The 13267-nt window shown below is 36.3% G+C and overlaps 1 protein-coding gene across 2 annotated transcripts in view; it reads right to left on the bottom strand.

The window, feature by feature from the left end:
• Positions 1–13267, bottom strand: part of ZFAND3 (zinc finger AN1-type containing 3) — a 134660-nt gene that overhangs the window by 96469 nt on the left and 24924 nt on the right. The window contains exons 2-3 of one of the 2 annotated variants that reach the window (XM_038132886.1): positions 5039–5079; positions 3129–3155 (exon numbers count right to left, since the gene is read on the bottom strand). In XM_038132886.1, coding sequence (XP_037988814.1) covers positions 3129–3155; positions 5039–5079 — 68 coding nt within the window. Of the gene's footprint in view, positions 1–1262; positions 1303–3128; positions 3156–5038; positions 5080–13267 lie in introns of those variants that run through there. The other variant, XM_038132887.1, reaches the window with a different exon arrangement.

Here is a 13267-nt window from a genome sequence, read left to right as displayed (position 1 = left end):
TGAGTAAGAATCAAACCAGCAGTTAATTAAGAGCAAAATCTATTTAGGCAGGAATGCTGATTTTTGCCAGCTCATGCTTACAATAGGAGTCATTACTGCCAGACGTGGCAGCAATAACAGACAAGCTCTAAAGAGCTCCCAAGATTTACAAAAACAGAGAGAAAAGGAAATTGCACTATTCAATAAGTCTGAGACAAAAAAACTGCCAATTTTTTAAGAGCCAAAAACTGCATGTGATTTAAGCATGACAAAATAAAGACCTGCTCAACAAAGGAGAAAGGTTAAGATATGCAAAAATATGAACTAACTCTATAGTCAAATACCTGAGTTCAGGCAACAGGTGAATAATCTGACACTTCTAGATTCAGATAATACATAGTACATATTAACACCCTTTTTTTTTTTTACTCCTTATTAGATCTTTTCAATTAAGGAACATAAAAAATACTACCAAAGTTTCAAAATTCCATAATAACCTAGCACAGAGTTAAGCATATGTATTGAAAATACAGATGCAGTTCTAGCAATACTGCCTTTCTGCTACTATAATGAAGATTAAAAATTCCTAATTTTTTACTCATCACAAATCCTGTAATTTAAAAAACGTGTTTTATATCAACCTAAAAATAAGACCGAACTATGAGTGGAAGCCCCTAAAACTCAGACAATTCTTGGGTTATATGGCTGAGTTATTTTTTCAATTTCAGAGACACTGATCTAGTACTTTGCACAACATGAATAAAAATATTGCACATCTGGTTTAAGGGATAGATACCCACCTCTAGAAGTTTCAATTACATGTTCAGACAGAATGCCTATGATTTTGATTCACAATCCATGAATACTCTAACCATATTTTATCTTCTTCCAGTTTTGCAATTGCATCTCTCCACCAAGCCATCCAGTGCTGCACTTACCTTTAGCTCCGCACACTACTGAAAAAGCTGAAATCCATTTCCTGTACCTCAACGTAACACAAATTAGGCCTTCCAGGCTCACAATCAAATGGATTAAACACAGACTGCCTTTCTGGGGGGTGATGTAAGTAGAAAGTGTAGTCTTATCATTTTCTCTATTTAAATTTTTGTTCTCACTCTGTAATAGTTCATTCTGTGACTGTTCAATTCAATTGTTCCCAGAGGTTCCAATTAAAACTGAATTCTTGAGGTACCAGGTGCTGTTTCCATGAATGCAGAATTCCTGCCTGAAAGATTCTACTTTATCAAGTGGCATTTCAAAAGGTACTCAAACAATGTCCCTACCTGAAGTTGATACTAGAACTTCCATAAACCTAATGGGAGCAAAGATAGGTTAATAAAGAGTACTTTTGAAAATTTTAACTCATCACTGTCTTGTATTTAATCACTCAGAATTCACAGTTTACGGTATTGAAAGAAGAAAGGCTGCAGCATTCTTGAAAGATGTGGTGTTACTAAGGGAGATACTCTGGCCATCATTTACATTTTTTACTTACCAGCCTATATTCTCAGCAAAAAAATAAACATCAAAAAACCTCTGAAACCCACACCACTTTACTGCACTTGTATTCTAGATGCATGGGAAGTCTGAGGCAACTATGCCTTCACCATCTAAAGAGCATATTTATTTGAAGTACTTCAATAAATAGGGTAACACTTGTTCTGTATCTAGAGACTCTGAGGCACTGATAACACATGGTCAGCACTGAATTTGAGACAGAATGTTGTGAAGTACTTTGCAGAAGTACAATTAACTTGAAATTATTTCAGAGAAGCTCTTGAACATTTTAGAGTCTGTTGCTTCTACAGGGTTTAAGTAGAGCAAGTCAGGTATTCCTTATTGGAACAAGCAGATGGTGTGAAGAGGAGGCAAAGAAAGCTGAAGAGGGTAGCTAACTTCAAGCTCTTCTGCAGTGTTTATCAAGCCTTATCTGCAAGCTAAGAGCTAGTCTGTGGCAAATGAACAGCAAATTTGTGGTTGTATAGAAGAGCTCAGTGAACTTTCTGGATCTAGATGAAAACACTGGGCAGTTACAGGCAAAGGGCTGCAGGTATCTGTGCAGCATGCAGCTCATTCTTGCCATACACTTATCACTTCTTGCCAGCAACTTCTCTCTGTAATAACTTGTGAGCACTATTCCCACGTTTAATGTATGAAAAAACTACAAAAGATAGCCAAAACAAGGAATGTCAGTCTCCTTGCCATATTATCTGGTTGCTTTTACAGTTTGTCTCATCTTTGGACAAATGTGGGTAAAAATTCAGTGAATTTATTTTTATAATAAATTTAAAAAACAGAAACACTTCATCAAACAATAAGGAAAACTGACATTACCCTTTGCTCCAATTCTGGGCTAATTAATCTGATTTATGTCAAACTTGACCATTTTTTCCCCAAGGGATGGGTGTCATTGTTTAGGAATGGCATTCCCAAATTTAGTGTCCCACTGAAATGCCAAACCACAAGCTGCTCCCTCACCTTCCCTCCCCTAGTGGCAGGCTGGAGAGGAGAACTGGAGGCACAAAGGTAAAGATCTCAGGCTGAGATGACAACAATTTACTGGAAACAGCAATGAGATAAGAAAAGAAACATTAACAGTGAGAATGTTAGTAACAAAAATGTACCAGAGAGAGGACAGCGGTTCACATGCAAAATGCTCAGAACTGGTTTTACCCAACCACTCCCTCTGCCAGGCTTTTTTGACTGGAGGGCAACCCCTTCTCCCTGAAGGAGTGTTCCTTTCCCCCATCCCTGGCAATGAGCTGAAGTGGTACAGAATAACCTCGTGTAACCTGCACAAAGTAACCCTGTCCTGGCAGAACAAGAACTATGGGGAAGCCAGGAAACGCAGAAGGAAAGAAGACTTCATGATCATGTATTTACAAACTTGTTGATAGTTCAGAAAGTCTGAAAAACCTGCTAAGATAGGGAGGTTCTGTGAATAAATCATACTGTACTGTAAACAGAATGTTTCATCCCTTGAGGACTTGTTGCCCTTCTCCCCTGATATATGGAAGAAAAGAATGCTTACACAAATCTAAGGGTCTTTCCTGCAGTGTGTCTCAAATTAATTATTTTTTAAAAAAGGAAGACTGGATTCTTCCATCTAGAAAAAATGAATAAAAAAAGTAATTTAAAGAGTTACTAACCTTTTTCATTGTGTGGATTTCTTTTTTCTGAAATAAAAGAAAAAGGAAATGATGGTCAAGAGAAATAGTCTTTTGAAATTTTCCCTCTGCTTCAACACATTTGAATAAATAACCTGCCATTTTAAAAGAGAAAAAAGAGGAACTAGTTTTCACATCCCTTCTCTGGAGTCCCTGAAACAGTGAAAAACATCTTTCAACACCTTACTTGCCTAAAATCTTGTTACCTGTGGTGGTTCAATTTACAGAAACAGGAGTACATATCTTTCTATATCAGTATGTAGCTAGAAACCCAGTATAGAAAATATGCTAAAAATATTTCAGTAACATCAGGGGAAAAAAAGAAAAAATAGAAAATCACTTTTATGGTGGAATGATGACAGTGAGAGGTTTTGAGTTATGACTCCAACAGAGTTGGAGTAGTTTTAATACTACTTGAAGGAACCATAGTTAAGATCTAAATAAGATAAATTTGTCTTTTTCCATAGTATCTTCTACAGTACCTTTATTCTGACCACTAGCAGCTCTTTAAGTTACTAAAACTCTTACAAAGACTTATGTCATTAAAATAAACAGGCTCTAAGGAACATCTTGAAAATTTAAAAACATAAGCTCTCCCACCCCCACCCCACCAATCACATATGGCCTCATCTTAAAATTTTTCAGTAGAGAAAAATTAACTTTATCACAGGTAGTGGCATTTCAGAAAAATTGCAGAATAGAAGCCAAGAACTTCTCTTTTAAGAGAAACAAAATTTAAAAAAAAAAATCAAACCAGTCAAAACCAAAAGAAAAGGTGCTCTGCCTAATGCCTGGTCTGCTGGCTGTGAAGTGTTGGGTACTCTGCTAAACTCAGCAAATGAGGGATAGGCTGTTTTGATGTCACAGAATCAGAACACCTGCATTGCTGAGTACACAAACACAAGCTACTTACAGTGCTAATATGAACTTAACAGTCCTTCTGAGTCAAATCAAAGACTTGTTTGTGACTGTGGTCAGTAAGGAAAGAGTACAAGAACTGACTTATACTTTCTTCAATATACCATTTCCAGAGACCCATGCCTTTGGAAAACAGCCAGAGAAATACATTTTGCTGAACAACTTTTTAGCAATCTTTATTTCCCAGGTGATTGTTTAATGAAGCGATGCTGAACCCAAGATCTGACATCTAAGTCAAAATTAATTTTTTTTTAATTTAAAAATGTTAAATAAGCTTTAAAGTTAAAAAAAAAAAAAGCTGGACCTTTTAAAACTTTATCTGTTGCCCCCAGGCAGTTAAAAATCATGAGCTATGACAGGACTTTAATTACAATTAAAAGTAAGCTTACAATACTAAGTAATACCAAAAAAATTAATTCAGAAGGGCAAAGCTAGGAGCTGCTAACAGAAGGCCAAAAACAATTCCTAAGATTTTACACAATACAATGACCTTACAATAAGAAGATAATATGAAGTAATTAGAACAGCCCATGGATGACTTACTGATGATTTAATGTTCAAGGTCTGCAAGTTAGAGGAAATGGAATGAGGTGTTCTATAGCAACTTTTCCTTTTAATTTTTTTATCCATTCTACGTATCAGAAGTTATTACAAAATAAATCCTACAAAATTCCAAATTAAAATTCAGGCTTATGTGTTGTGGAAACCACATCATCCATACAGGAGCTGTGCTGGCAACGGAGCTCTGTGGTACAAGGATGTACCTAAATTCCCTAAACTTCAAGAACTAAGTTTGATGGGTACATTTACACAAGAGGTTCTTAATTAGCAAATAAAGGAAACACTAAAGTGGGGAAAATCTGATTACATATACACACTGAAGGAAAAGAAACCCATGCACCAATCCTAAGGGAGATGCCAACAATGTGGTTTCAATAATCTAAGGGAAACACAAAACCTTTTACTGCACTTACCAGCAAAGCATTTGGAACAGAGATTCATAGTCTTGCTGGACCTGGGGCAAAAAATAAAAAAAAATAGAGCTAAAAAATTTATTATATATCTAATCAATACAGGGAAGTTCTGGGGGCAATAAAGCAAGGGTACAGAGAAGGTAAGAACTTAAATGGTTAAGAATCAAAGGTAAGAGGCTAGAAGTGGCTGAACTAGAAACAAGAGTATAGAAAAAGACTTTGTATGATAATCTCTTTCCAAGAATTTCCAAAATATGACTTCTATACATTTATCTCATATATGAAAATAAACTTACTTTACCATTCAATGTATGTGTTACACATTCATCATTCAAATCTTTGTACTGCAATGTGATAATAATGATAGATAGGAAGCACCAATACATTCCATTTGAATAGCAGACTCCCCTTGGCAACAGCTCTGCAGTCCTGACAAATTCTGAATACAATACAGCAATGGAGAGATTAAAGTATTGTACTTATAAGGACACAGACAGATGTGCTCTTGGAAGTCTAGATGGAATGGTTTAACTAGTTATTACATCAAGCTGTTCATTACTACCCTCAGCTGCATTCAGCAGTAATTTAAAATAACCTGGCTGACTTTGCACTGACATGGACTAGGATAGTTCATATGATCCACAAGGGTGGCTCAGCTTTGAGGGCAGCAACCTTCAGCTGAGAGAAAAACAGCTGCAATATCTTAAGCCTCCAAGATGTCTACAAAGTACATATGCAATTATGCCACAGGTGTTCAAACCTCAGAAAGTCAGTAGCCTTGCAAAAAAAAAAAAATTAATTAGGGTTATAAGACCTCTCTAAGGCTCCCATGAAAATATCCAAAGCAATACATTATGTTTCCCCCAGTTTACAAAAAGTTCTCTGCTACATCACATCTCCTTTACAAAGTGACCCGGAGAATATTCTCAAAAGTTCTCTACGTGTTGGATTATCTTTAGGTAAGAATGAACTGGCTTCTGCGCACACTGTCCAATATTTGATTTGTTCAGCATTCCTGAATCAACTCTGCCATTATTTACAGGCATTAACGCCATCCAGGGCAAGTCTCAAAGCACCTATTCTGTACTGGCACCAAAACTGTCCATGCCCATAAGACTTTTTTTCCTCCTCAGAGCAGCCTCCAGCTGGAAAATATAATTTAGCCAAATTAGTCACACCTTTCTCCCTAGAAAAATACATACAAAGAAACAACTCAGACTACCAAAACAGTTGTTTTCTACCTCCAACCAAACAGGAAAGGAATTTTGAGAGGAGATCCGAGTCTAACAACACATAAATTATAAAAAACTGCTTGTTACCTTGAGACAAAAAAAAATTTATAACTTTTTCAAAGCTATTTTATCACAAACGAACACATATCGGAATTACAGATTCCCCCTGTCTGAATTTGCAGATGGTTATTTTAAATTACTTTCTAATAACAAAGTAAATCCAGATCTGGTCAATCATATCTTGGTATCAGTCACACCAAAACATTACAGATGCTTTTCAATTCATGCACATCTGAAAGCTGGTTTACATCAGGCTCAAAAATTCTGTAAGAACACATATTCCTGGAGATTTGAGACATAACCATTTGCAAGCTATAGCAAGAGCCACAGACACATGAAAGCTAGTTTTAAATGCAAACAGTATGTGCACAGGAGAAAAGTTAATTCCCAAGAAAAGCAAAACAGCACTTGTAGCCATACAAATACATCTTCAGACTGGTAGATACCCAAAGATTCAATGTGTTGACGGCCTACACAGATTATCTACCTTCAAGAGAACTGTAATTAAAAAAAGCATGGTGAGTCAACACCTACAGCATCAGTGTGCTGCAGTTCAGTACTCACTGCTTATGGGTTAGACCTTCTGGAGCAGCTCAATATGCCAGGCAGGACCTTCTCTGCAAAGCCATTAAACCCCAGGGGCAGCAAAGAAAAAGAAAGGGAGAGTTCAGCTGATTCATACTGATGACATTGGAATGGGCAATGACAAACGTTTCAGTGGTATAATCAACCATCTCAGCTGTTAAGTATCAATCCAAAGCCTCATATAATATTTGCTTATCAGCACAGCAACAATGGAAAACAAAGACTCAAACACAACATACGGCTCTGCGAAAAAGAAAAAAAAAGCTGCCATGTACATCTAACACATAAAACCCCATGAAGCTTTCTGAAAGAACAGCACTATTGGAACAAGTGACCTTGTAAGCCAAGTAACACTGTTACAGTTTCAAGGATCACTTTCCCTTTGATCCTTGTATATATATATATATGCCTTTTCAAGGCATCCAAGTCACTCTGAAGCTGCTACTAGGATGAGAACCTGAACCTTGAGTGTTTTTTTTAATTAGTTTCTTTTACATAACCACTTATGTGAGAGCAGATACAAACAGCAACACTACACTAGAACTAAGAAAACAGCAAAGACAGAGTAACAGCACTGATCAACAATCAGCTTCTTTATGAAAATGCAGTATTTAACTGGAGCAAGAGTTTTATAAAGAAAATGCATTATGCAGTTTATGTACATCAAATTTTGTAGGTCAGTGTATGTCAAGTAAAATGTTTGACAGCCTTTTGCTATACTGCAAATCACTTCTCTCACTGCTAGGATCTCCTCTTTTCAGCAGGCAAGGGTTCACTCACCAGACTTAAAATTGAGCAAACCTGCACATTGCTGTTCTCTCGCGGAGCACATGTTAACTACATCACTGGTTTAATTATTTCTCAATGACCCCAGAATTCACCAGAAGCTCATAGTTCCAGGGAGGAGCATAAAAATGTAAAATTTCTTTGTTCCCAACAACCTTCTCAAATATATCATACATCTGCAATATCTGTTATTTCTAGGGACAATTTTATTTGAAACACTCAAAGTTCTGAAACATCCAAGTCTTAATCACGACAAAACCTTCCGTTTCCACTTCATAGGAAAAAGAGTGTCATGGATGACTTAGGGAAGGCAATACAATTCTTGTTTCTAGGAACACATAACAATATCATGACTGTAGTGGTGTATAAGATACAGCACAGCTAGAATTCTAAGTTAGTCCTGGCAATGAGAACTGTGTGTTTTAGACTGCAAGTCTTTAGGCTGACACCCAGCACTTCTACACTCTTCTGACACAGCTGGCTTGGGATATGCTTCTGAATCAGATATCAAATTACCACAGGTTTTAACTGCACAAATTATAGCAATTCTGAGATTTCCCTCATAAAAAGTCAGCTTCATGCTTAACAGCACCTCATTCAGAATTACTCATAGTATACATTTTATATGTACAATATCCCTAGAAAGTCATTTTTATACAGATAATTTATAATCTCCACTTGTACATAATTTAAGCTGGTATTCAGAAAGACATTCATATTTATAGATAAATCAAGTCAAATAGAATGGCATTATCACTAAGGCAGAATATATAGTTAAACTCTCTTTGGAGGTACTTCCATCTGTCAAAAAGAAACCATTTAACTAAAGTGTAACACAAAATTATTATGTAGATTGGAAACCACAAGGTGAAGCAAGCTCAGAAGGTCAGGCAGCAGACCAAGTTAAACGCAGAGGATACTTCAAGCCCAGAGGCTACAGAATGATTGCATGCAACAGTCCGGCAGGGTTTGGTCTGAGAACAGTGAAGGTATTAAAATTGCCTCTTCTGCCAAAGGAAAAAACCCACTCCCTTAATATCATGGCCATGAAAGCAGTAACAATGATGCAAGGATTTTGAAAGAGAAGAAATTTACAGAAATGGAAAATCCTGGAAGTTCTAACATGTCTATACTTTAAGAAGGAAATAAATTACATGTAAGGGTAAAAATAAAATGTGCATTTGAGGCTCTCCAAACCATCATCCCTTACTTGTGCTGTTGTGCCTACAACTCACCACAGCAAAGGGAACCATTTGAGCATTCAGACAGATGTGCACACAGACCACTCTAAGCTCCCAACCTCAGACAGATGTTTATCTGCATCTCCAGTTAAAGGTTCATAAGGCAAACTGAGAGCCAGCAACAAGCATTAAATAGGAAAAAACACATACTTCAAATCCTATATGCGCTCATATCGTGTACCTCAATTGATATATAACTAATTAAGAAAACTGAAGAGATTGCTTCCCTGATTTCATTTTCATATGGTAATTCCATTACATTCTTATGAAGGTGTGAAGTGGCTTTATCTGCTCCAAGAAGAGCATTTGATCTTATAAGCTCAATATTATGCTCTATCCTATCAATTATTCCTTTTATTCCCTGCCATTTTACAGTATATCACTGCAAGGTACCATTCAAATCAATGCACATTCTACTCTGTCTTCACTGGAAGTTTGGTTTTCCTTCCCCTCTTCCAGTAAATGACTACCAATACAAAACCACATTCCGAGAACGCAAGTGAATTCTAGCCCTAAGTCCCAAAGATACAACTGTTAGACGCACAGCAGCTGATCAGAATAAACAGAATCAAAAGGCAATCTCACTCTGAAGATTCAAGAACAAGTCACATGTGAAAATTTTGTGCAAAGACAGTTAAAAAGAAGTATACCAAAACTTGACTGATCTCAAGATACTCAGTCTCCAAAAACAAACATCTGCCAAGAAACTTAGACAGGCACACCTAATAAATAATGAAGGTTTTGGTAACAGAATCCTCCATTTTCCAGCAGATGGTCAGGTGCTTCATAATTTCCCCATCCCATCTTTAAGACAAAAAACAAAAGGAGACCAGAAACACTAAATCTAACACTAACTTTACTCAAGTGCCAAAGGACAGTACAAAATGCTCCGTTTCACCCGCATTAGCATGCCACCTAGACTTTTTAAGGTAATGGTGAACTAGTATTATTAGTGCAGATGCTCACCAATGACAAGAATTGTGCAGCTGCCTCAGAGTAAAAATTCTACTACTACATACAGGTATGTATTCTCAATGCTTGAAAAACAACATTACAATAATCATAATTCTTTAAACTAATTTTTGCTCATATGTCTTTTGATGATGGAAGAATAAGGATTTTGGAGAAAAAATGCTTTCATGCAGCACATGAGCATTAGACATTTAGTTTTAAAGACATTAAAAACCACAGATACTAATTAAGTACGACTATAAAATCCCAGGTTCTGCATTTTTATTGGGAAAAAAGCCTTCCAGCACATCCAGCAATGGTTTGTTACGATTCAGAAGTTGCTACGACTTGGTAGCAGGAAAACGTATCTACTTCAGTGTCCCTGTAATTGCACTGGTGATTAACTGCAGCATGTTAAATGCTTTTTGGTCCCCTTCCAGCACAGCAATTACAGTGAGATCACAGTGTCACAACAGTACAAATGTATCTCAGCCCCTGAATGATACCTGTTCAAAATTGTCAGGGGCCCTATGTTTGAGAAAGATTAACATAGTATGAATCATGTAATTAATTAGTTAAAACTACAAAGATACTCCCTATATGCTCAGCACATACTGTGTCATGCATTTTGTAACTTAGGACAACTATACTCACGTTAAATCAATGCATTTATACTACTGTAGTGAATGATCTGTCACCATTTCCATTAGAAAGCAATTTTCAAAGCCTTAGACCTCTGCTAAGAATTCACTGTGAGCTGAATCCTGGCACAGGGCAAAAGCAAAACCATAGCAGACACATTTACTTTCATCCAAATAAATTAGAAGGATTATTTATTATTAAAAGAAAATCAATCCAATTCTGTATTTCCCTGACACTTTTCATCATTCATTCAGAGCATCTAATGCTTCACCTTGTACAGGAGGGAGGTTAATTAGGCTGTGTTAATAAGATCCTCAGTTGCTCTTTGAAAGTTCTATATATCCTGAACACTACCTTCTGAAAAAAGCCATTTTACTTTTCTAAATCAGAAGTCACCTCACTGATTTCATATATGCTGTATATTTGATATTTATAGGTCTTTTGTAATTCATAATCTTGTTAAGGGAACATAAGCAAGTTTTTTGGGGCAGTTTAAACAATTATTCATAATTTTAAACTGAGGTAATTCAATTATTCTTCATAAATGATGCATGCCAAATTCCTTTCAAATAAAAGAGCAGAAGTGGAGCATGGCAAACGCAGGTGGACCAACAGAGAACCTGGCAACAAGAAAGTCACATGCATTCAGAAATAGATTTTTAAATGAACTAAGATCTGAAATTAAATATCCCATGAATGCACTCAAAATCTACTTCATCATCTGTTCTATACCTATATGCTCAGGGTTAAGAACTTCAATCAGAAAAGTGTTATCAGTAACATTTTTATGATTACAGCTACTATAGGGGGTTGTGCTTTAAAAACCTCAGTAGTCTGGTGTTGGACTTCTCATTTTCACTACAAACAATTTAAATGTTGCTTATCATCTGAAGATTTTTAGTAAGCTGCTGAAAATGATCCTTCATTCAGTGAGCCACACATTCTTACCTCAATTTGAAATGAAATGGAGGGCAAACTTTATGAACTTTACAGTGTACTAGTGGAATGTCCTTCTGACAGCTTTCCACACTCAAAAGATATGCTGATGTGCTGATACCCCCATGAAGAAGCTGGATCCTAGTTTATTACTTTTTCCAATCGGCACACTAAAGCATCCTTTTTAAACTCTATGACTGAAAGACTTTTTATATTTTAAATAGATAAAGACACTGAAGTGCTCAGTTGATAATTAGTCCAGAAAAGAGCACAAACACTCAAGTGGTAAGATGGGAGAATGTGGAAAATACACAGTGCAGTAGCTGAGTCTTACAAAACACACAAAAATACTGATAAGAGTTTTCACTGCAAGCCTTCTCCAACAATTCTTAAAATAAACTGCAAAAGAATCCAGTGCATTTAAACGAGCTAAGACAGGTTGTGAGAACTTCGATCTGATTCATCTCGGTTTCTAGCTGAACTTACAACATTGTTGCCCTCCAGTCAAAGCTTAATGGTTCATATTCCCACGAATACACAACTCTATGCTTTAAAAAAAAAAAATCTCAGCAGCAAAATCATATACAAAACATTCCTCTGATAACTCTTCAAAATATTTTTCAAGAAGATGTGTAGCCTATTATTTAAAGGACAATTAAAAGTTTGGAATTCTAAGAGCTGAAGAAGCTTTTAGTGAAGTAGGAATAAAACTTGAAAGTTGTGATCTACTCACCTTCCACCAATTCCTCAAGGATATTATTTTGCTGTATATTGCAGGTAATAACTAACATTGCCCTATGACAACACAATCATCTTCCTGAGATTTACAATATGAGATATTAACTTTATCTTTTTCTTCAGATCAGACACTCCAATAAATGCTCTGCTGATAAGCACCACTCAAAAATCTATTCCATTTCTGTTATTCCTTTTACCACAGGATCAGTAAATAGATACTAAATAGTAAAACATTCTTAGGGAAAAAAAAAAAGCAGCTGGAAGAAACAATTTTGTCCCTGGACTTAAAGGTATGGGTAATTACATATCAAACTTTGCCAGGAAACCCTCTTAAAATACTTCCTGACCTGAACTGCCAGATTTAGCATAGAAAGCAGGAAAATGTTTGATTCTTGTTGATTTTAAGCCCAGCGTGTCTCTTCTGTACACAAATGCACAGCAAAGCATTACATTTTTTTAATCAAAGTTCTTTTTCTATGGCTCAAGTATGCTTAAGAATGCTTGCCAATATGATGGCTTAGAATGGTTAGAATGTTTGAATTCTTGGTGCGGGGGGAGCCGTGAACAGCTTTGCAAAGTATTTCCAAGACTGCAGGGTTTATGTCAAGTAACATTTAAAAGGACAAGGTTTGTAAACTGGTTTTAAAAGGCTGTTGTTGCATGAGTATTAACAAATCACACCAATAAACTCTGGTATAAATATTGCGCCATGCATATTCTCTCAAAAGCTAGCAGAACACCAAAATTACAAAACAAAGCACTTTGTTGAAGAGCTCTACATTTTGTGTCTGAAAGTCATATATTAATTAAGCAAAAAGGAGTTTCAAGTGTTGACCATCCCAAACACAGAGAGAGAAGGCATTTGAAGATGTGCTATTTGCAAAAGATCTGACAGGATGAGTTAGAATCCCAATCATTATTTTGACTATTCATTTCTATGAGTTAAAAACACAGGAAGCTAGGTTCAGAAATAAAGCAGCCAAAACCAAGAGGAAAGAGTATCCCTCATACAAAGCAAGAAAGCATTACTATTCTGAGTTGGTAAGGAGCTATGTGCT

This window comes from Motacilla alba, chromosome 3, assembly GCF_015832195.1.
Source record: "Motacilla alba alba isolate MOTALB_02 chromosome 3, Motacilla_alba_V1.0_pri, whole genome shotgun sequence".
In the NCBI taxonomy this organism is placed as follows: domain Eukaryota; kingdom Metazoa; phylum Chordata; class Aves; order Passeriformes; family Motacillidae; genus Motacilla; species Motacilla alba.
The sequence above is the reverse complement of the archived record's forward strand: the minus strand, read 5'-3'. Positions and strand labels throughout refer to the sequence as shown.